The sequence below is a fragment of the Peromyscus leucopus genome, chromosome 15 (genome assembly GCF_004664715.2).
Source record: "Peromyscus leucopus breed LL Stock chromosome 15, UCI_PerLeu_2.1, whole genome shotgun sequence".
In the NCBI taxonomy this organism is placed as follows: Eukaryota; Metazoa; Chordata; class Mammalia; order Rodentia; family Cricetidae; genus Peromyscus; species Peromyscus leucopus.
The window spans coordinates 720,766-742,059 of record NC_051076.1 but is presented as its reverse complement, the minus strand read 5'-3'; the positions used below and the strand labels follow the sequence as shown (position 1 = coordinate 742,059).

At 38.0% G+C, this 21,294-nt stretch overlaps 1 protein-coding gene across 1 annotated transcript in view; it reads right to left on the bottom strand.

The window, feature by feature from the left end:
• Slf1 (SMC5-SMC6 complex localization factor 1) overlaps positions 1–21,294 on the bottom strand; it is a 69,591-nt gene that overhangs the window by 42,022 nt on the left and 6,275 nt on the right. Inside the window, 4 exon segments of the mRNA XM_028891576.2 lie at positions 6,930–7,092; positions 17,810–18,050; positions 19,086–19,161; positions 19,312–19,425. Of these exon segments, the coding sequence (XP_028747409.1) occupies positions 6,930–7,092; positions 17,810–18,050; positions 19,086–19,161; positions 19,312–19,425 (594 nt within the window).

Genomic DNA, 21,294 nt, shown 5'->3' with positions numbered 1-21,294 from the left:
GTTGAAACAACGTTTGATTATACAGCCAAAGATAAGGCTATGAGTTCCACTCCCAGGGGCAGCCATGGTGGCTGGGCTGGCTCCACACCACTGCTGCTGCATCTCCAAAACACTGGGCTCCTGGGCTGCAACTGGACTTCACCTTCCTTTAGAGCCTCTCCTGGACTCTCTTCAGGAACCTGAGCCATGCCAGACAGTGCCAAGCCTCAGTTACTCTCCATGAGCCCTTCATGCCTTCAAAACCAGTACTACCTAGGTGACTCTTACAATAACTAGCTGAGCCACCAGCAGGAGGTAAAACCTTGGCTGCCTCTGGACCACAGGTTCTGTGTTTGACTTTGAGTTAACACTTCCCAGAAGACTTCACCTCAATAGTGCTGGCCTCTTCTTAATCACAGCTGATTCTTCAGCCCCAGCTGCCTAGCATCCATTGTCTCAATAAAGTGAAGGTTTTACTTTAAGTTCAAGTTCCTTGTTAATCACAGCCAAATCTTCAGCTCCAGATGACCAGACACTATATATTCTTCATGCAAAAAAACTTGGTAGGGTCTTTGCTTTCCTCTGAAACTTCACAAACCAGGACTCCATTATCTGCACTGCTCTAAACATTCTTACCTTCCAAGCTCAACACTCAATGGTTTTTCTAGCCCCAAGTTCCAAAGTCCTTCCACAATCCTCCCAAAACCAGCATGGTCAGGTCTGTCACAACAATACCCCACCACCCTGGTACCAACTTGTCTTAGGGTTACTATTGCAGTGATGAAACACCATGACAAAAAGCAACATGGGGAGGACAGGGGTTCATTTCACTCACACTTCCATATCACAGCTCATCATCAAAAGCAGTGAAGGCAGGAACTCAAGCAGGGCAGGAACATGAAAGTAGGAGCTGATGCAGAGGCCATGGAAGGGTGTTGCTTGGTGGCCTGCTCATCATGGCTTGTTCACCCTGCTTTTTTTACAGAACCCAGGTCCATCAGCACAAGGATGGTACCACCCACAATGAACTGAATCTCACTCCAATAACTAATTAAGAAATGCCCTACAAATGGATCTTATGGAGGCATTTTCTCAACTGAGTCCCCCTCCTTTCAGGTAACTCTTAGCTTATGTCAAGTTCACATAAAACTAGCCAGTACAGTGGTGGCGTGTGTCTAACATCCTAGCACTAGTGAGACAAAGGCGGGCTAATCTATAGGGTTTGCTAGTCAGCAAGCCTAGCATATTCAGCTATCTGCAAATCCAGAAAGAAACCCTGACTCCAAAGAGCAAGGTAGAGATGACTCCTAATGTAGGGAGCAGAGGAAGTCCTGAGTGAGTAAAATCATGAGTAAATGTGTGCTGTTGACATGGGCACAGATGTGTCAAGAAACCACAGGCTCAGGGATGGCAAAGTCTTCCTCTGGGTACCAAATACAAGTAGGGACAGTGTGTACAGGAAATGTGCCCCATAGACTTCCCCTTCCAGATATTAATACCCTGAACACTGCTCCCCTACAGAGAGAGGTCCTACAGAGATTAGCTAAACCTGCCTCCTTGATCCAGCTATAAACCACAAACTTTGCCTCCATGCTGTAACACCCTGCCTCCTTGTCCAGCTGTATGCAAAACCCCACCTCACTATTCAATTATACATAATAAATATGCTGACTTTAAGGGGTACTTCAGCTCCTTCATCTAAAAGCTGAGGCCACCCAATCCCCAGCTTTTCTGTGTCCATCATTCCATCATTCCCTCAATGTCTCCAGTGAGGTCCAAATCCCAGGAGCCACGCATAAATGTGGCTTCCCGAGGGACAACATCTGAAGATGATCTCTTGCCCACATCCAAATATACATGAACACACACACACACACACACACACACACACACACACACACACACACGTGTACAAAATCTGTGCAAGTTCAAGCCAGACAATATCTCAGTACTGGAGTGAGAGTGGGCATGTAGTCCCATGCTTAGCTGAACAGCTACTAGCAATGACTAGCTGCTGAGAAAAGCAGGACCAGTTTTCTGGCGTATCAACCACACTTCATGGCAAGCCCAACACCCCATAGCAAACTGGACTCCAGGGACTGAGAGAGGAAGGAAGGGAAGAAAGAAAGGGGGGTGGGTAAAGAGGAAGGGGAAGGGAGAGGGAAACAAAGTGCATAAAGTAGGGTGGGTAGGGAGGTAGGAGTGGACCTGGGAGGAGTTAGGAGTGAATATGATCAAAATATATCATTAACTCAAAGAAATAATAAAAATATTATTTAAAAAGAATGTAACATAAACCCTTCTCTAAACTAAAATACCTAAATTATAGAAATTATTTTAAATGTAAATTTCTTCTTTTAAAATATTCTTCTTTTAAAATTCCTTACTTTACAAATATTGTTTAGCACCAACTAGGTTTTAAGCATTGTAAGGCTTTTCTCCACATCTATTATATGGAAAGAAGTTCACATCTAGTCTATTTTATGCAGTACAGTGCTATATGTCAGTGTGTAATTAAAAGTCCACTGATTTATAAAAGTCTATCACCTAGGAATACAGATGTGGAAATCCTAGTTAGCCTACTTTGTTTCTTTCAGATGTCTAACTTAGTGTCTGTCTTGGATCAGGTGTAAATACTCGACTCTCAAGTCTAATTCTAATATCCTGCCAAGGCATTTGTCACACAATTTGAATAAAAGAATTCATGAGACTGGATTTGGGATTAATAACAAGATTACAACTTGAGAAATCAAGTAACAAACAACAGTGTTTAAAATGCTACTTAGTCCTTAACACAGACTACAGCCTTTGAAAAAACAAAACAACAAAAATAGAGCTCATCAGCGTATAGCTCAAGTGGGCTGGAAATCACTATGTAGCTTTTACTGGTCTTGGATTTGTGATCTTTTGCTACAGATTCCCAAGTGCTGGGATTATCCACGTGTAACACTATGTCTGACTATACCTTGTTTTTTTTTTTTTTTAGGCCAGGGGTGGGGGTGGATCTTTTTCTTTTTGAGATTATAAAACAGTTACATCATTTTGCTTTTCTCTCATCCCACCAAACCATCCTTGCTTGTTTCCACATTCATGGCTCTTTTTTCCCCACTAATTGTTGTTACATGCACATATGTATATGTGTATGTATAAGTATGTGTCTTAACTACAACCTGTTCAGTCTGTATAATGCTCCTTGTATGTTTTTTGTATTTTCAGGGCTGCCCATTTGGGACTGGGTAAGTAATTGGGCTCTACCCTGGAGAAGACTCTCTCTCCCATTCTCAGCATTCCTTAGGTGCCTGTAGCTCTCTGTGCACAGCTGAAGCCTAGTGGGCTTTCTCCCATGCACTCTGGTGGTGGTCTTTGTTTAGTTTTAGGCAGTCATGCTGGTAAGACTATGTGGTGCAACTTCTGACAGTAGCGAAGAGAGGATCTCATGGAAAACTCCCTCATCTCCTGGGTCTTAGAATCCTTCCACTCTCTCTTCCTCAGGTTCCCTGAACCTCAGGTATAAGAACAGTTTTATAAAGATTTTTCTTTGACTCTTACATGGAAATTTCATAATTAACTACTATCTTGTGATATTTAAATCCATTACAAAATTTTAACTACTTACATAAAAAGTCAGTGAATGAAACCTAAAAATAACCCAAATGAGAGATGTGGCAAATGGGGTAGATTTTAGTAAAGAAAACAAAATTCACTGAGTGGCACTTTACTCTTATAATATGACAGTTATGGGAAGTCAGACGATTTATTTAATCCACTGTACCTCAATTTCATCAACTTGAAGTGGGATGGCTATAATTCCAACTGCATAGAAATAGAGGTTTAAATAAGAAAGAGAGTATAAAGTGATTAGCATAGTGTACACAGTGATCACTGTCGGCACAGAGCAGCAGTTCTAATAATTCTCACAACCACAGCAAGATTAGGAATGAACTTTAACACACCCAGCGACATACTACTGCATGTACTATGGCATAGAACAAAATGACTTCATTATATCTCAGAACAAGCAAAGCAGAAATCTAGATAAAATTAGTTGATTTAACTTAGAAAGTCTTTATGTTGCCCCTCTTGTATATGTTCCTCAACTCATTTTAATTACCGTCTTTTAAGAAAATTTCTGTGTGACTATGATGTGTGTGAGCATGCATGCTTGTATATGCACAAGTGCCAAGGGTAGAGGTTAGAGGACAAGTTTGGGTGTCATCTTCACCTTCCACCTTGTTTGAGACAGGATCTCTTATTGCTTGCTCCTGCGTATGCTAGGCTAGCTGGCCCATGAGCTTCCAGGGATAGTCCTGTCTTCATTGCCCATTTCGCCACAGCAGTCTAGGATCACAGATGTGTGCTACCGTGTTGGGCTTTATATGGATTCTAGAGCTCTGAACTCATGTCCTCACACTTCACTCATGGAGCCATCACCCCAGATCTCTTAGTTTCCGTTAGTTCACAGTCCAAAGAAGTTTAAGTATTCTAAAATAACTTCTCCTTTCTGTAAATCTGACAGACAGATCAACAATTAACACATATTAGTTATTTTGCCCCTTTGTGTTCCTTTACTTTACAAATTTTTTACTAACCTGCATTTTACTAGAAAATGAAGTTAATAATTTCTATGTTCTTTCTCCATTACTAAATAGCAAAATACCTCAAAAATGGATATCTGATGCTATTCATTTCATATCTCTAATGCATTGCATAGCAAGTCTTCCATACAGACCTACAAACCTAGACTAAATATTAACCCAAATCTGCCACTCAGCTTTCTTAAAAGTTTAGGAACATTAAACACAAGAGTTTTTGTGATCGCCATTTTTAACTCAGTCAATTTCCACAGCACCTTTTCGAGATAATACTTTAAAGGAAGTGTGTGAGGTGCACAATGTGTTCTGTGCCATAGAATTGGAAGAAAAGAGTAAGATGAAGTTAACTTTCTCATTTTTCCTAGAAATAATCACAATGTAGTTTTTCTCACTTATACCAGCTACGTAATTCTGTCTGACCCAGAACTTACAAGACAATGTATTTTAAACTCAGTATATAAACTAGATGCTATCTGCTACTTTTGGTTGACATGTTTGCTGTCCATTAGTACTTCAGCAGCTAAATCTTAATATTGTCATAGTTTTATTGTATATTAAGTTTGTATGGTTATTATATAATATGCTCCAATCATTCACCTTCACAGAAAATATTTAATTCAGATATACTTTAAGAATGACTTTCCATCACTGGTGGCACATACTAGAAAACCACCTGAAACAACTCAACACAAGTGTTAACCCTCAGAATGGCAATGAGGGTCAATGAAAGAACTCATTTTGAGAGTGATAAATCCAGAAACTCAGGATCAGCAAGGGTTCAGCCTTTTTGTTTTTGCCTGTGACACAGTCCTGCTACAGAGCCCAAACCAGCCTGACTTCATGATCCTTTTGCTTCACTCTTCCAGAGTTCTGGAATTGTAGGTGCCTACCTCTAGGGCCAGGTAAGTGTCCGGATTCTACCTTCATTCAGTTGTCTATATGGTTGTCTTCTTATCAAGGATAGACTGAGGAGGAAATATTTTATCTCTTACACTTCTCACTACCCCAAAGATATGACCACATGATCATTCCTAGATCAATCACTGTCAAGGACAATGACATTTCCTATAGTTCAAATGATACATCCAATGAACTAAATCCAATTTTCTAAGCTTACACTGCTACTGCTCACCAGGAAAAGGTGAGTATAGAAAGACATTATGTGTACTCTCAGAAGATTCAGAAGGCTTTCACAATTTCTGCTGATCTAACAAATATGAAATGAGAATCCATGTTCCAGTTCTGTGTGAGGTGATCGGGACATATTATGGAAAACACAAAGTTAAAAGTAGAATATTAGGTAGAAATTTATTCTAGGTGCACAAAGAAAAGATTTGATGTTAGTATGATGTTAGAAAAAAAGAGAAGCTGTTTGAATCAAGAGATATGTGAAATAGAACTGATATGACTTAGTAATGACTGGATACAAGAAATCAGGGAAGGAAGGTTTTGAAAAGTGATTCTAGGTCCCTGGCACTATGTACAAGCTAACAGGGATCATTTCATGGTATCCACTGAAATGAGGTAGAATGGAAGGAGTATGACTGTTCATAGATGAAGGTTATTTATGAATACCCTGAGCTTTCTCTAACCCTATGAGTGAGTCATAAATTCTTCACTTATCTATTAGGAGTTTCATCTAGAGTTTGATCCCTGTTCAAAAACTTGAGATTGGTATTTATATGACAAAGGAAGAAGAAAGAAGGGGGAACAGGACAGGAAATTACTTCTAAATCTTAGAAATAATTCTCTCTTTTCAAAAAGAGATAGCAATCTCAAATTTATATGCCATGCATTCTCTGCTATTTTATTATAGTATGGTAAAATAATTAAAATTACTTTTCGCATATACCACTAAAGCATTTATGGTATGAGTAGAGACTGAAACAAGTTTAACTTGTTTCTCTCAAATCTATACCCACATTCTCAACTATTGAAGAAATTGAGAATGCCTTAAAATATCCCATTTCATGTTTCTAATTATTGCATTTTCAAAATTCAGAACTCAATTTTAATATAAATATTCAGTCCTCCATTTCTACATGTTCTAAATCCATGAAATCGATAAACCCAGCTGGATAACAGGCCTATAATGCTTAAATCTGACTGGTACTAAACATGTAGGCTTGTAGTAATCTAGAGATAATTCAAAGTGTATAGGAAGGTGAATACACATGACAGTTAAACCCTCTGTTATTTTACATAAGGGGTTTTGAGAGCTTAGCATCTGTAAACTTTGGTGTCTAAGGGGTAGCCTAGACCCTATCCTCTGGTACCGACATAGAAAGACTTCATTTCACTCTGTTGATACTTTATAAAAACAAACATTTTAAGATGTCTAGTACTTATTGTACTTACCTCTAAAAGAAAATCCCCTAAATACTGAATTGGATAAAACGGAGCCTTAAAGTTCTTTTGCTCTTGCTCAGCACTGATTCTTGCATTACTGGCAATCACATGAGTTATCCCACTTGGAGAATTTTTTGGTAAAATGACATTTGCCTTTCCAGCCTCCAAAACTCTAAATAAAAATGTAGATGATGAAAAAAAAAATAAAGCATTAGAAAAATTGAGTCTATTCAGTCAATTACCAGTTACTTCCTTAGGGATAGGAATACATTTTCTGAAAAGGTATTTTCTGAAAAGGTCACTGAGGGACCATGGAAAGTTAACAACTGCAATAATCTCTTAAACCTAAGATGTCTAGAACAAATAAATGTTCTTTAAGAATCTTATTATTCTTTCTGTTTCTTCATATGGGAATGTTTTTATGAACCATGATTATTGAAGCAACTGACAAGTCACAGCAATAAGTCAAAACAACAGGTACCAGGTACCCTGGGAGGCAAAACACATCTCCAAGGAAATCACTGAGAACCACAACAAACAAACAAACAAACAAGCAATACTAGCTGCCAAGACTCAACTAAAGATTTGTCCTTTAACATTTCTTGATTTGGAGAGGCAGGGGCAGAAGGATCAAGTGTACACTCACCCTGGGGGGAAATGAATAAATTCTAAGCCAATCTGGGATATAAGTGAGATCCTATCTCATGAAACAAAACCAAACAAAAATCAAAACAGATAAAAACAAAAGAAAAAAAAAAAGCTTAAACTCATATAAGAAATAGTTTTACATTAAGGATTCCGAAGGTATTACACACAGAGACATACTCATTCAATTATGAATTACTGTTTTGGCTTCTGTTTAGATTCTAGAAAGCAAGAAAAGGCAAATAATCTATACAATCACAATTTTTCTTGAACCTGTAACAGAAACTACTTCACTTTTGCAGAACAAAAGAAGGAAAGAAAAAGAACAGAGGAAAACATGACAATGAGGTAAGTTTTAAAGATATTTAATGGTAAAGTACAGCTAGTATGATACCAGGCATCTGCTATAAGAAAAGTATGTCTTCACTTGCATATCCTTAGTCCAGGCTTTTCATGAGAAAGAAAAGTTAGGATAAAGGGCTAAGTGAAGATAGAAGAGGAACTTCCCTGGTGGTTGTGCTGGGCCTGTGGTTACTGGCTGCCACTGAAATAAAGGCACAATATTTTCTTTCTTATACAAAGCAAATACATCTAGACTACTAGAGAATGATAAAGTGTCTGTGCATTTCTATGAAGAGCTCTATAAGGCAGAATTTGAGTGTCATGTGAGCCATGGAAGGAAGACGACACTCAGTGCTTTGAGAAGGTTCCAGCAACAAGAGTCAGCAATTTAGACAATGCTTAACACTGAAGCCCATCTAGCACAATGAAGAAATCTATCCCTCCAGAATTGTGACTTACAAAGTAGTAATTACATACAAGAAAAGCATGATGGGAGTCTTTCTATGATGTGGCAAGTCCAAGTGATTGATGAGAGGCAAAGGTAAAGTAAGAACATTAAAAAAAGACCTCATTGCGCGATGGCCCCACAAAAAAACCACAAAGAAATTGGAGTCTATTGCTGTAAGTCTAAGTGACATGCTGAAGTTTATTATATACAGCATTAACAAAACCTACACCCACCCAACCCAACAGTGAAGAGATTATCACACACATGTGCATATACACACATATGTGTCAGGGACAAGGACAGAATCTCTAGTTAGTAGAAAAATACAGACCCCCAATAAGATGGGGAACTAGATCATCTTACAGTCAGGTTGCCTAGCAACAGGACATTGAGTCAGAGCCCTTGACCCTCTCACCCTGTAAACATCCTATACAAACATCCTGTTAGCTTGCCCCACCTTATGCAGATGACAGCTTCTTGCTCTCCCCACCTTGTGGAACTATATAAACCTTTGTGGAAGAGAAATAAAGTTGCACCTTGATCAGAATCTAGACTTGGGTGTGTTTTCCTTTGTATCTCCTTTCCCTACATTCCCTCCTTAGGGTGGTCGAGAACCCGTTGAAGCCCTGCAGGCGGGGCACATATGCACACACATACATGAAGGGAAGATACTATCCACTCTGGCTTCTATACAAAACGCCTAGAATAAAACAAAATGCAACACTCTCAGTCCTGTAGCAGTCTGCTTGTAGGTACCCCTTTACTCATCCCATCTCCATTCCATGGGGACTCCATCTCTTGATTTAGACATAGCTTAGCTCTTTCTAGTGGATACTCTCAAGGAAGACTTTATGCCAATATTCCTCAAATTATTCTTCAAAAGAGAAACTGAAGGGACATTTCACGTTTCTTTTTATGAGGCCACTATTACTTAATACCTAAATTACAAACACCCACCCCTCCCCAAAAAATTATAGACCAATATCCCTTATGAACATAGATGCAAAAATTCTCAATTAAATACTTGAAAAACTGAATCCATGAAAATATCAAAAAGATTGTCTACCATGATCAAGTTGGATTCATCCCAAACATGGTTCATATATAAATTGATAAATTTAATCTACCACACAAAGAGACATAAGACAAAACCAAATGATCATCTCATTAGATTCAGAAAAGGCCTTTAACAAAATCCATCATCCTTTCATGATAAAAGTCCTGGAATGATAGGAATATATGGGCCATACCTCAACATAATAGACAATCTATAGCAACATAAACAACATCAACCTAAATGGAAAAAAAACTCAAAGCATATCCACTAAAATCTGACTGTCTATCAAAGTGGGTTCCCCAAACTACCTCCTTTGATCAAATTTTCTCCTTGGCTCTTAGAACCGAGAAAGACGTAAGGCGCACTTATATCTGCCATAAAGGAAATTACAAAGTATAGACATGAAGAGCTTTATAGGGAAAGCATATGGGTCCAGAGCTTACAAACCTCCAGGTTACCACCTCTGTGCAAGAATTCCAAACATAACCTTTTAGGTTTGAGTTATTGGAGGACTCATTAACTAATGGCTACTATCAAAGTGAAGGAAAGGACCCCTGGTTGCTGTTGGTAAGAGCAGAACAAGCACAGCCATGTGCAAACAGTATAAAGACTATCTAAAATAGGAAAGAACTACCATATACTCAACTACCACTACTGAATATAAACTCTTAGGATGGGAAAGTTTTATGTTAAAGAGGTATACATATTTATTGTAGAACTATTCACAACAGCCAAGATGCTTACCAGGTGATAAAGAAAATGTGTTATAGATACATGAGATACTTAGCTCATACAAAATAAAACTCTGTCATTTGTAAAAACATGAACGAAACTAGAGAACCTTACAATAAAATCAAATAACCATTGTTTTTCTCTGCTGAGTAGTATTCCATTGTGTATATGTGCCACAATTTATTTATCCATTCTTCAGTTGAAGGGCATCTAGGTTGTTTCCAGGTTTTGGCTATTACAAACAATGCTGATATGAACATAGCTGAGCAAGTGCTCTTGTGGTATGATTGAGCATTTCTTGGGTATATGCCCAGGAGTGGTATAGCTGGATCTTGGGGGAAGATTGATTCCCAATTTTCTAAGAAATCGCCATATTGATTTCCAAAGTGGTTGTACAAGCTTGCATTCCCACCAGCAGTGGAGGAGAGTTCCCCTAGTTCCACATCCTCTCCAGCATAAAGTGTCTTCAGTGTTTTTGATCTTAGCCATTCTGACAGGCGTAAGTTGGTATCTCAGAGTTGTTTTGATTTGCATTTCCCTGATGATTAGGGATGTTGAGCAATTCCTTAAATGTCTTTCAGCCATTTGAGTTTCCTCTGTTGAGAATTCTCTGTTTAGTTCTAAAGCCCATTTCTCAATTGGACTGTTGGTCGTTTTGATGTCTAATTTCTTGAGTCCTCTGTCACATGTGGGGTTGGTAAAGATCTTTTCCCATTCTGTAGGCTGTCGCTTTGCCTTGTTGACCGTATCCTTTGCTCTACAAAAGCTTCTCAGTTTCAAGAGGTCCCATTGATTGATTGTTTGTCTCAGTGTCTGTGCTACTGGTGTTATATTTAGGAAGTGATCTCCTATGCCAATGCGTTCAAGACTACTTCCTACTTTGTTTTCTAGCAGGTTCAGAGTAGCTGGATTTATGTTGAGGTCCTTGATCCACTTGGACTTAAGTTTTGTGCACGGTGACAGATATGGATCTATTTGCAGCCTTCTACACGTTGATATCCAGTTATGCCAGCACCATTTGTTGAAGATGCTTTCTTTTTTCCATTGTACACTTTTGGCAATGACATCATGAGGTTTGCAGACAAATGGATGGATCTAGAAAAAATCATCCTGAGTGAGGTAACCCAGACTCAGAAAGACAAATATGGTATGTACTCACTCATAGGAAGATGCTAGATGTGGAACAAGGATGACTAGACTGTTACTCACATCACCAGTGAGGCTACCTGGAAAAAGGGACCCCAAGAAAGACACAGAGAAATGGATGAGATCTACACGAACAGCCTGGACATGAGTGGGAGCAATGAAGGGCAAGGGTCAAGGGACAGAGAGCGGGAGATCCTAGCTGGATCAAGAAAAGAGAGGGAGAACAAGGAATAGGAGACCATGGTAAATGAAGACCACATGAGAAAAGGAAGAAACAAAGAGCTAAAGAGGCCCACAGAAATCCACAAAGATACCCTCACAAAAGACTGCTGGCAATGGTCGAGAGACAGCCGGGACTGACCTATTCTGGTGATCGGATGGCCAAACACCCTAATAGTTGTGCCATAAACCCCATCCAAGGACTGAGGAATCTGGATGCAGACATCCACGGCTAGACCCCTGGTGGAGCGCTGGGAGTCTAATTAGTGAGAAAGAAGAGGGTGTATATGATCGAGAATTGTTGAAACGAAGGTTGGATAAAGCACAAAGACAAATAACCAAATGAATGGAAACACATGAACTATGAACCAAAGGCTGAGGGGCCCCCAACTGGATCAGGCCCTCTGAATAGGTGAGACAGTCGATTGGCTTGATCTGTTTGGGAGGCATCTAGGCAGTGGTACCAGGTCCTGGGCTTGTTGCATGAGTTAGCTGTTTGAAACCTGGGACTTATGCAGGGATGCTTGGCTCAATCTGTGAGGAGGGGACTGGACCTGCCTGGACTGAGTCTATCAGGTTGATCCCAGTCCTCGGGGGAGACCTTGATCTGGAGGAGGTGGGAATGGGAGGTGGGCTGGGGGGAAGGGGAGGGGGGCAGGAAGGAAGAGAACAAGGGAATCTGTGGCTATAATGTAGAACTGAATAGTATTGTAAAATAAATTAAAAAAAAAAAAGATAAAAAAAAAATCAAATAACCAGGCAGAGACTTCAGTCTTATGTAGAATCTTAAAGAATAAATCTTAACAAAAGTACAGGTGCATTAGTTCTCAGAGGTTTAGGTTATTTACAAGGATATGGGAGAGGAGGTAGGGAATGAAAATATATAAGTTAAAATATACACAATTAAGTAAATAAGAGGATTATTCTTATGAATGTCCCCAAAGGATAAATACAGAGAAAGTAGGATAAGTAAGATAAGGACTGAGAGGTGGGAGAATATGGGTGGAAAAGCCAAGGCATGAATAACTACAGTGCTTATAAAGTGTGATGATGTACTAATACTGCCCTCCCTTCAGCAGAAAATATACCAGAGATGAAACCACAATGTTTAAATCTTGTGCTGATGGTACACATCTCTACCATCATACGGAGGACAATCGGAATACGCACGTTAAGTGCATTTCAGTAAAATGTCTCTTAAAAAACAAATGTAGAAATCAATAAAATAAATTTTAAACTAACTTGGTGAGAAGACTTGCCCTCATCAAGACAGAAACTGAAGAGGAAGCGTGGAGTCAGCCAACTACTGGACAGACACACATGGGTACTTTATCTGATGGCCAAAGCTTCATTTTAATTTTGCTTGTTCCTACTCTGTTCTCTGTTCTGTTCTTATACCCTGATGTCCTCCTCCTCCATCCTCCATCTTCCCTGATGTCCTCCTCCTCCATCCTCCCTGATGTCCTCCTCCTCCATCTTCCCGATGTCCTCCTCCTCCATCTTCCCTGATGTCCTCTTCTTCCATCTTCCCTGATGTCCTCCTCCTCCATCCTCCCTGATGTCCTCTTCCTCCATCTTCCCTGATGTCCTCCTCCTCCACCTTCCCTGATGTCCTCCTCCTCCACCTTCCCTGATGTCCTCCTCCTCCACCCTCCCTGATGTCCTCCTCCTCCACCCTCCCTGATGTCCTCCTCCTCCATCCTCCCTGATGTCCTCCTCCTCCATCTCCCCTGATGTCCTCCTCCTCCATCTTCCCTGATGTCCTCCTCCATCTTCCCTGATGTCCTCCTCCATCTTCCCTGATGTCCTCCTCCTCCATCCTCCCTGATGTCCTCCTCCTCCATCTTCCTTGATGTTTTCCTCCCATTTCTCTTATTTTCTCTTAATGTTTTTATATCTCCTAAAGCAAAAATTTCTACACGAGAAAAGATGACCTCACAACCACAAATTACATATTTTCAAAAAACAAAAAATCTTTACAAAGGAAGAAATCACATTATGATCACAAGTTACATTTTTCTTACAAGCTCACAATTAAACATTTTTCTTTGTATTAATATTCCCACCATAACATCTTCACCCCCAAACAATGATTCCTTTATAAGTGATTAACTGATTAACAAAGTTTTAAGCAAGCCAAGTATATTTCAACCAATTCCTTTTGTACTTGGTAGGCAGCTGTTTTCGGTCATAAAGAAAGGATCAAGCATTTTAGTATTTATCTCAAAAGGTAACCTTGCAAAAGACTGTAAAAGAATCACAAATCTAAGCTTATATATAAAAAGGAATTAGCCATTTCTACTTTAAGTCCTCAGAGTGCACACCCACCCAACAACAATTTTTATTAAATCATACTAGGAAGACAAGGGAAATTAATAATTGCCTTTGGTCACCAATCTATCTTAGCAAGGAAGGCACATCAGCTAGTAATAACCAGGTTTCCTTTGTTCTTATCCCTTGACCTCTATTAAAAGTGTGCCTTTCTAAACTTTAAATTGTTCCTCAACATTTTCTACATCAAAAGTATTAACAAAAATATCTTAACCTAAGTTTACTAACAATCTACATCTCTAAATTCTTTCTAAGGGTGGCAGTTTAATGATTAATCTGCTCCAGTACAAATCTTGGAAAAAGTCATCACTACTATTGTAAGTAACAGTGACGTTGCCCAGCCAGGGGCTAGGAACCCTGTAGAGATGTCACACAACTTGCAGAGTATAAGGGACTGGTGACTGTGAGGGCAACAAGCAGAGCTGTACTCAACAACTGCATGAGGTCCTCAGGAAATGTAGGCCCCGGAGCTCTGTCTCTCCAAGGCTAACTAGTGGGCCCTTTTCCATGAGTCCCAAAGCTGCTTGCTTTTCCTCTTGCATGGCCCCTGACACTAATTTCAATTTCCAATTATTCTTTGCCCATTCTAAAAAATTCATACAGTGATCTGGCTAAATTCACTTAATTTCAGTACCTTCTTTTTGATAAATTTTTAGTTAATTATGTCTAAAAAAGACAATTATGTTTGTTTCTTTTCAATGTTAAGCTTCCCTTTTTTCACTTTTCCTCCTTTCTTTTTTTATTTGATTTTAATTGTGTGTGTCTACATGCTTACAATATTGGTCAGTAAAGCCAGTAAAATGCTAAATAAAAATGGTCAGAGTGAGCATCCTTGCCTTGTCATCGTTGGGTCCAAATTGGCCCCCAAAATGGCAGTGCTGGAGATAATGTCTTAAACAAAAGGGTAAAGAGTAGCCTAAACTTAGCACTACTCAGGAATTTCCCAATGCAGCTTTGTTTACCAAGAAAACCACTACCTCTCTTATTCATTCCAGTGGTCAATTACCTTTGCAAGGGCATCTCTTTCCAGCTTAATCTTAACAGCCTTCATCAGCTCAAAGACCTCTATCTTGCTGACTATCATATAAAATCTGCTCACTCTCCTGCCAAACTGTTGTCCTCAATTCTTGGAAGCTGACTGGCAGTCTGTTCTCTCAATAAACTTTTCTTTCTACTCACATAGTGGTCCTGTTCAAAAACTTCACTGTGCCCTCACTTACAGTTACTATTATGGAAGGTAAGTCACCATTAAATAGGATATGAAGTTTAAATATTATTGTGCACTGAAGTCATTTATTGGGATGAAAACAGAAAACTCTTTAACAAAGTATTTGCAAACAGAATGAGCAATATATTGAAAATGGATACTATACCATGACATAGTTTATCTCAAGAATATAAATTTGTTTAACACTAACAATTAATCAGTAGGGGCTAAAGATGGTTCAGTAGTTAAGAATATTTTACTGCTCTTACAACAAACCCAGGTTTTGGTTCCCAGCATCTATGTGGCAGCTCACAACTGTCATAATTCCTGTTTTAGAGGAAACTTCAGACTTCTGAGGGTATGGTACACATGGTACATATAAATAGATGCAGGCAAAACACCTGGACACTTCAAAAAAAGACTTTTTAAAAGAATCAACCAGGATAATCATTAAGAGAATAAAACAGAAAAGCCAGGAATCCCCATAGATGCAGATAAAAACTTACAGTGATTTATTTATAACAGCTTCTCCAAATACAAAAGTAGCAAGCAATACATTAAGCAATATATGCATAAAATTGATACAACGAAAACTAAGAACCATGCTGAGTGTGGTGGCGCAGGACTATACGCCCTGTACTTGGGTTAAGTAAGGGCCAGCTGATCTAACAAAGAAGCAATATAACTAACAGAACATTAAGGGACACCTGTAGAGACACATAGTGTACCCTAAGGAAGAATCAATAGTGTTAAAAGTTCAATTCTCACAAAGTCAAAACCACAAATAAAACACAATCCCAGTGAAAGCCTCAATTTGACTTTTACTTGAAATTCACATGCTGATTCTAACATGCAGAAATTCAAAGAATCCAGGTTCACAAAGAGCTTAAAAAATATTAAAGTCGGAAGAGTCAAATTAACTGACTCCAAGATCACTACAAAGCTAACCCAAATGTCTGATGATGGTAGATTATTGATTACCTAGAACTTGAGTTCTTGAAACAGACTACACACACAGCCAGTGAGTCTAGCAAAAGTGCAAAGACAGGTCCATTTTAACTGTACCCTACCACGGTGTTCTTACAAGGTTAAGCAAATGTGGCCCAATTATTTTAGGAAACAATCCGGCATTTTTTTTTATAATGTTCAGTATAAATTTGCCATTTCAGCTAACAATTCCTAGATACTTCTTAAGAGAAATGAAATCATGTCTATGTAAAAAATTATACTCAAATACTAAAAGCAGCTTAACTAACAAAGACAAAACACCTTAAATGTCTAACAAAAAATAAACAAAAGGTTACAATACATTCATACAGTGGAATACTACACAAGAACAATCCTAACTACAGCACAAGGCAAATGATGATAGATCAAAGAAATATACCATACAAACAAACCTCAAAACACTTAAGGCAAAATAACAGACAAGAAACCAGTGGCTGTCTGGCATTTGTGGTTCAGAATTAGAAGTACAAGGACACAAGAGCTCTTCTCTTGATACAGGTAGGTTAACATTACTGTATAAGTTCACCAAATTCACCAAAATGTACACTTAAGATGGTGTGTTTCGTTGCGTATAAATTACATTTTGGTGAAACAGTTAAGGCTCTAGCCCTGGTTTTACTGATACCGTTAAGCAGTGAGAAGTCATTCCCCCTTGAAGGTGATGGGGAGGTGGCTCAGTGGGTGAAGCTGAGTTTGGATCTCTAGCACCCATGTCAACACACAGGCAGAGTGGTGTGCACCCATAATCCAGCACTGCAGACAGACAAGAGGATTCCAAGAGCTGGACCAGCCCGCCAGCGAGCCTAGCCTAATCAGCAAGCCCTGGTTCAGTGAGACAGCATGTCTCAAAATATAAGGTGAACAGTAACTAGGAAAGACGTGAGCTCTTTCCTCTGTAAATGCATGCATGGGCACAACTATACACACACTTTCACAAATAAAAATTCCTTGTACTTAAAAAGACAAAATGAGCTGGGCATTGGGGCCGCACCATTAATCCCAGCCCTCAGAGGTAGAGGCAGGTGGATCTCTATGAGTTCGAGGCCAGCCTGGTCTACAGGACATCCAGAGCTACACAGACAAACCCTGTCTTGAACAAAAAAAAAAAAGAAAGAAAGAAAGAAATTAAGTTATGATGGAAATAGTATGAACCACAAAGACAGTACTACATAAATCCCAAGCAAGCCTCTCTGATAATAATAAACTAGCAAAAGCTTAAGAATGCTTCAAAATTTCCTAAGTATTGCTTTCTCTTTTATTTTCTTGAGTTGAACAAAATAACATGGGAAATAAAATGGAGATCACCAGAATAATCAAAGCCCATCTATAAAACAAATTTTGTTCTATTAAGAAAATCATACATTCATGCACAACGCTTGATTTGAGAGATAAACTCCTAGACACATGACAAATGAGCAAAGCTGAATAGACTCAGTGGGTTATATACACAGGTGTACGTGTGTGTGTGTGTATGTGTGTGTGTGTGTGTGTGTACATGTAATAATAATGAAAAAGTGATCATTAAAAACAGGGAGGGCACCGGGAGGAGTTGGATGGGGGACAGGGAGGTGGGAATGATGTAGATGTAGTGTTCATGCATAAAGTTCTCAAAAAAAAGTAACTAAAAATAAATTTCTCAGTTGTAAAAAGAATATCTTATCTCATTCTGACTTATAACTGAACATAAATATTAGAATGTAGTCATAGAAACAAGACCTCATCCACTGCTTCAAATGTATAAAATCCCATCGTACCTTACAAGAGAATCACTTCGCTTATCTGCCCTCACAAGGAGGACAACTTTCCATCTGTGGAAAGCTCCTGGAGCACCAGTCCGTTTCAGCTCTTCACGCCATCTTTTAGGTGCAGATTGCATTTGGGGTGAATAATGTGAGTCTTTTTCAATTTTATATCCCCATTCATAAGTTGTTTCATCAAGCCATCTGCCACTTTTGGCACTATGAATTATGTAGTCCTTCGTTAATACCCATTTTCCTAGAAAGTAAATGAACTGTCACAAAAGAACTTTAGTTCTGCTAAATGGTAAACAATAAAGATCAAATAGCAACTTATCATCCTTTTTATACATGAGATCCTCATGATAGACTGACAAAACTTTTTAAAATAAAATTTCAAATATCACTGAACATTGTATATAATCTTTTCTATGATACATAGCCATAATTCTAAATACTACTAAATGAAATATAAATCTAAGGATTAAAAGTAAAGGCAACGTTACTTGAACTATTATTACTAACTGAATTCACTTTTCTGGGTTAGGTTTATTTCCTCCCATGCTAAACTATTTAAATAACATTCACAGTATTGTTATATTATATTAAATTTATTGATTAGTGAATTTTATAGGAAATGTCATATTCTGCTGCTTATGTGGGCACCACTGATCACTAAACAGCAAGAAGTTTTGCTTGTAAAGGTTAGTCATAATCTAAATGTTTCTCTGGCAATGAATGTAAAAAATGATGTGGCATTCATGACTAAGACTCAATCACCACAGAAAAAAGCTACTTGTGAATCAGTAGTGAGGAAAAGGTGAGATGAGAATGCCAGCTCTCAACTCGGGTAACAGAATTTACTATCAGAAAACTAGAGGAGGAAGAATTGCTTCCCAGTGGGGACAGAGGGACAGCAGCCTGGGAGAAGGACTCACCTCTGTACCGAGACATGATGGAAGGCAAAGGGGCTGCAGAGGGAGGCTTCACTGAAGCTTTCGTTAAGGATGGGTATTTTGTCCCAATCTTTTTGTTAAGACAATTTTTTTTTCTTAAGCAAAACATTAAAACTAAATTTGTGACAAAGTAAATATTTCTTCCTATTTAATATGTATTTCAATGTGTTAGAAAATTTTAATCAGAATAAAGAAAAATCAAGTATCTTTAAAAAAATCAGAAAACACCACATGTATATCTGACATAATAAGCATAATATATTTCCGGAGACTTGAGATTTCTTCCATTAAGATGACATTTTTTTTTTTCAAGAGTTGGAGAAAGGGAGTTTACTTACCTGCTGCACAAGCTGCTAAAAATTTTTCACTCTTGCACAGGCGTTCAGCTATAAGGTGTGTACAATTTTTATATTTCTGAAGGGAAGAATCCACATGAAAAAATGTTACTAGAGTGAGATTTTCTTAATAATGGAACCTTTTACAATATAAGGCCATTTTGATTTTGTTTTTTTAATTCTTTGTTTTAACTTTATGTTGAATATTTTAGTACATTTCCATACTCACCTCACTCTTAATAAAAGTGCAATCTAGTTTTAAAAGTAACTTGACTAGAGCTTCCTTTTCTTCCATCTTAAATCCTGTCATCTGGATGACATGCTTTGTGGCACCATCTCCCATCTAGCATATACACACATACAGAAGACAGCAGATGTTAAAGATTATGCATAAAGGTGACTTCTTTTTTTTCTTAATTATGAGTACTAAAAAGAAACTAAAACCATGAAATATGTTATGAATTAAACATGCAAGCCTTAACTGTAAGTAATGATGTTAAATTTAGTTACTACAATAAAAGCCAGTTTCAAATTATTTTTCTCAGAATCTTAAAGTGAATTTTTGTTGTTGTTTTGATGTTATTTGCCATTAAAACACACTGTTGAATATGATTCTTCACAAAATGATAGGGGCCTAGATAAATATCAGCATACTTATGTTTTCAGCATGAGTTTTTGTTGAAAGCTTTTCAAATAAGCACACTTGTGAAAATGAAACTATGAGTTGCATGGTCGTTTTCAAAATGTGGGCAAAACTAAAGAATATATACTGGTCACCAAAGTTACTAACAAGACTCCTATTTCCACAGCATTATAGTAAATAATTTAAGAGACAGGCACAATTACTCCAAATTCTGTTACAACATAGATTTTTAATTACTTCCTCTCTCCCTACCACCCCCACACATGTTCTGATATATATGTATATATATGCATATATGTGCATATATATTATATATAATATATCTATATCACTAAAAATAAGTAATCTTTAAGTGTTAGGCATAGTATGTACACTTATCATAGACATGGCCCTGCATTCAGTCAATATACATCACAAAAAAATAAGCAAAACAAAAAGAAAAAGGGGAAAAAAAAGAAAAACCCATAAACCTAAAGTCAAAACAAGACAATTTTTTAAAAGTATAGTATTTAAACACAGGATTAAGTGAGTAAAATCTTATAGAAATTTTATTTTCAAGAACTAAAATAAGGCTTTATGAGTTACATACCAGAATATACATGTCAAATATCTGGGGGAAAATCCTTGAAGTTGAACATGTAAATGTTTCTTTTCCTCTCAATACTATTCCATATCCAAATAAAATAATAACTATGTACACAGAATATACTGGATTAGAGATTTTAAGTTCTTGAGAGATGATTTAAAATGTGGAAGAGAATACGTGATTTAGGTGATCTGATTTTGGTAGCTGATGGGGGAGTCCTGGAATCAAAACCCTGTAACACCTCTGGACAACTGTATACACACACACACACACACACACACACACACACACACACACACACACTCCCTATCCTCCAGGTCAAAATTCATTCTGGAGTAACACTGAGAGTTTCACTATAAACCATTTACATTTAAAATATCACACAGGGTCAGGAGTGAACCTTCTTTTTTCACACTTAAAGCTCCTAAGAAATGTTAGCTAGGGTAAAGCGATTGCAGTTCCTCTTCCTACGCTGTATCATAGTAGGCAGAAGCTCCTTGAGACCCAAGTGATATGCTTTTCTCAGCACATCTGAATACCTGTGAAGACAGCTCACATTAATGCTTTCTGACACATCTCAGGGAGCTGCTGGGAGTCCTGCACTGCAGGGGCAGATCAATTCACAGGTCATATAGGAAAGAGCACAGTAGAGCTGCATATCAAAGCCATCTCTCTCAAACCAATTTTTACACAGTAAAAGAAGCTGATATTATGACCTCAAAAAATCTGTCTTCAGTATTTGCCAACTGATTCCAAAAGTGGCAATAAGTACACAGTATCAGTCCTCTAAAATAATGAAACTCAGATATAAAACACTAAATATCTATAAGAATGAGACTTTCAAATGAAGCAAATGCATTAATATAAGGTACAGGGCTTTGGTCTGGCTAAGACACAGTTATAAAATGTACACTAATATGCATGGTATCTCAAGAAAGAAATATATCTATAAAATACTATCATCAATAAATAAGACACAAGTA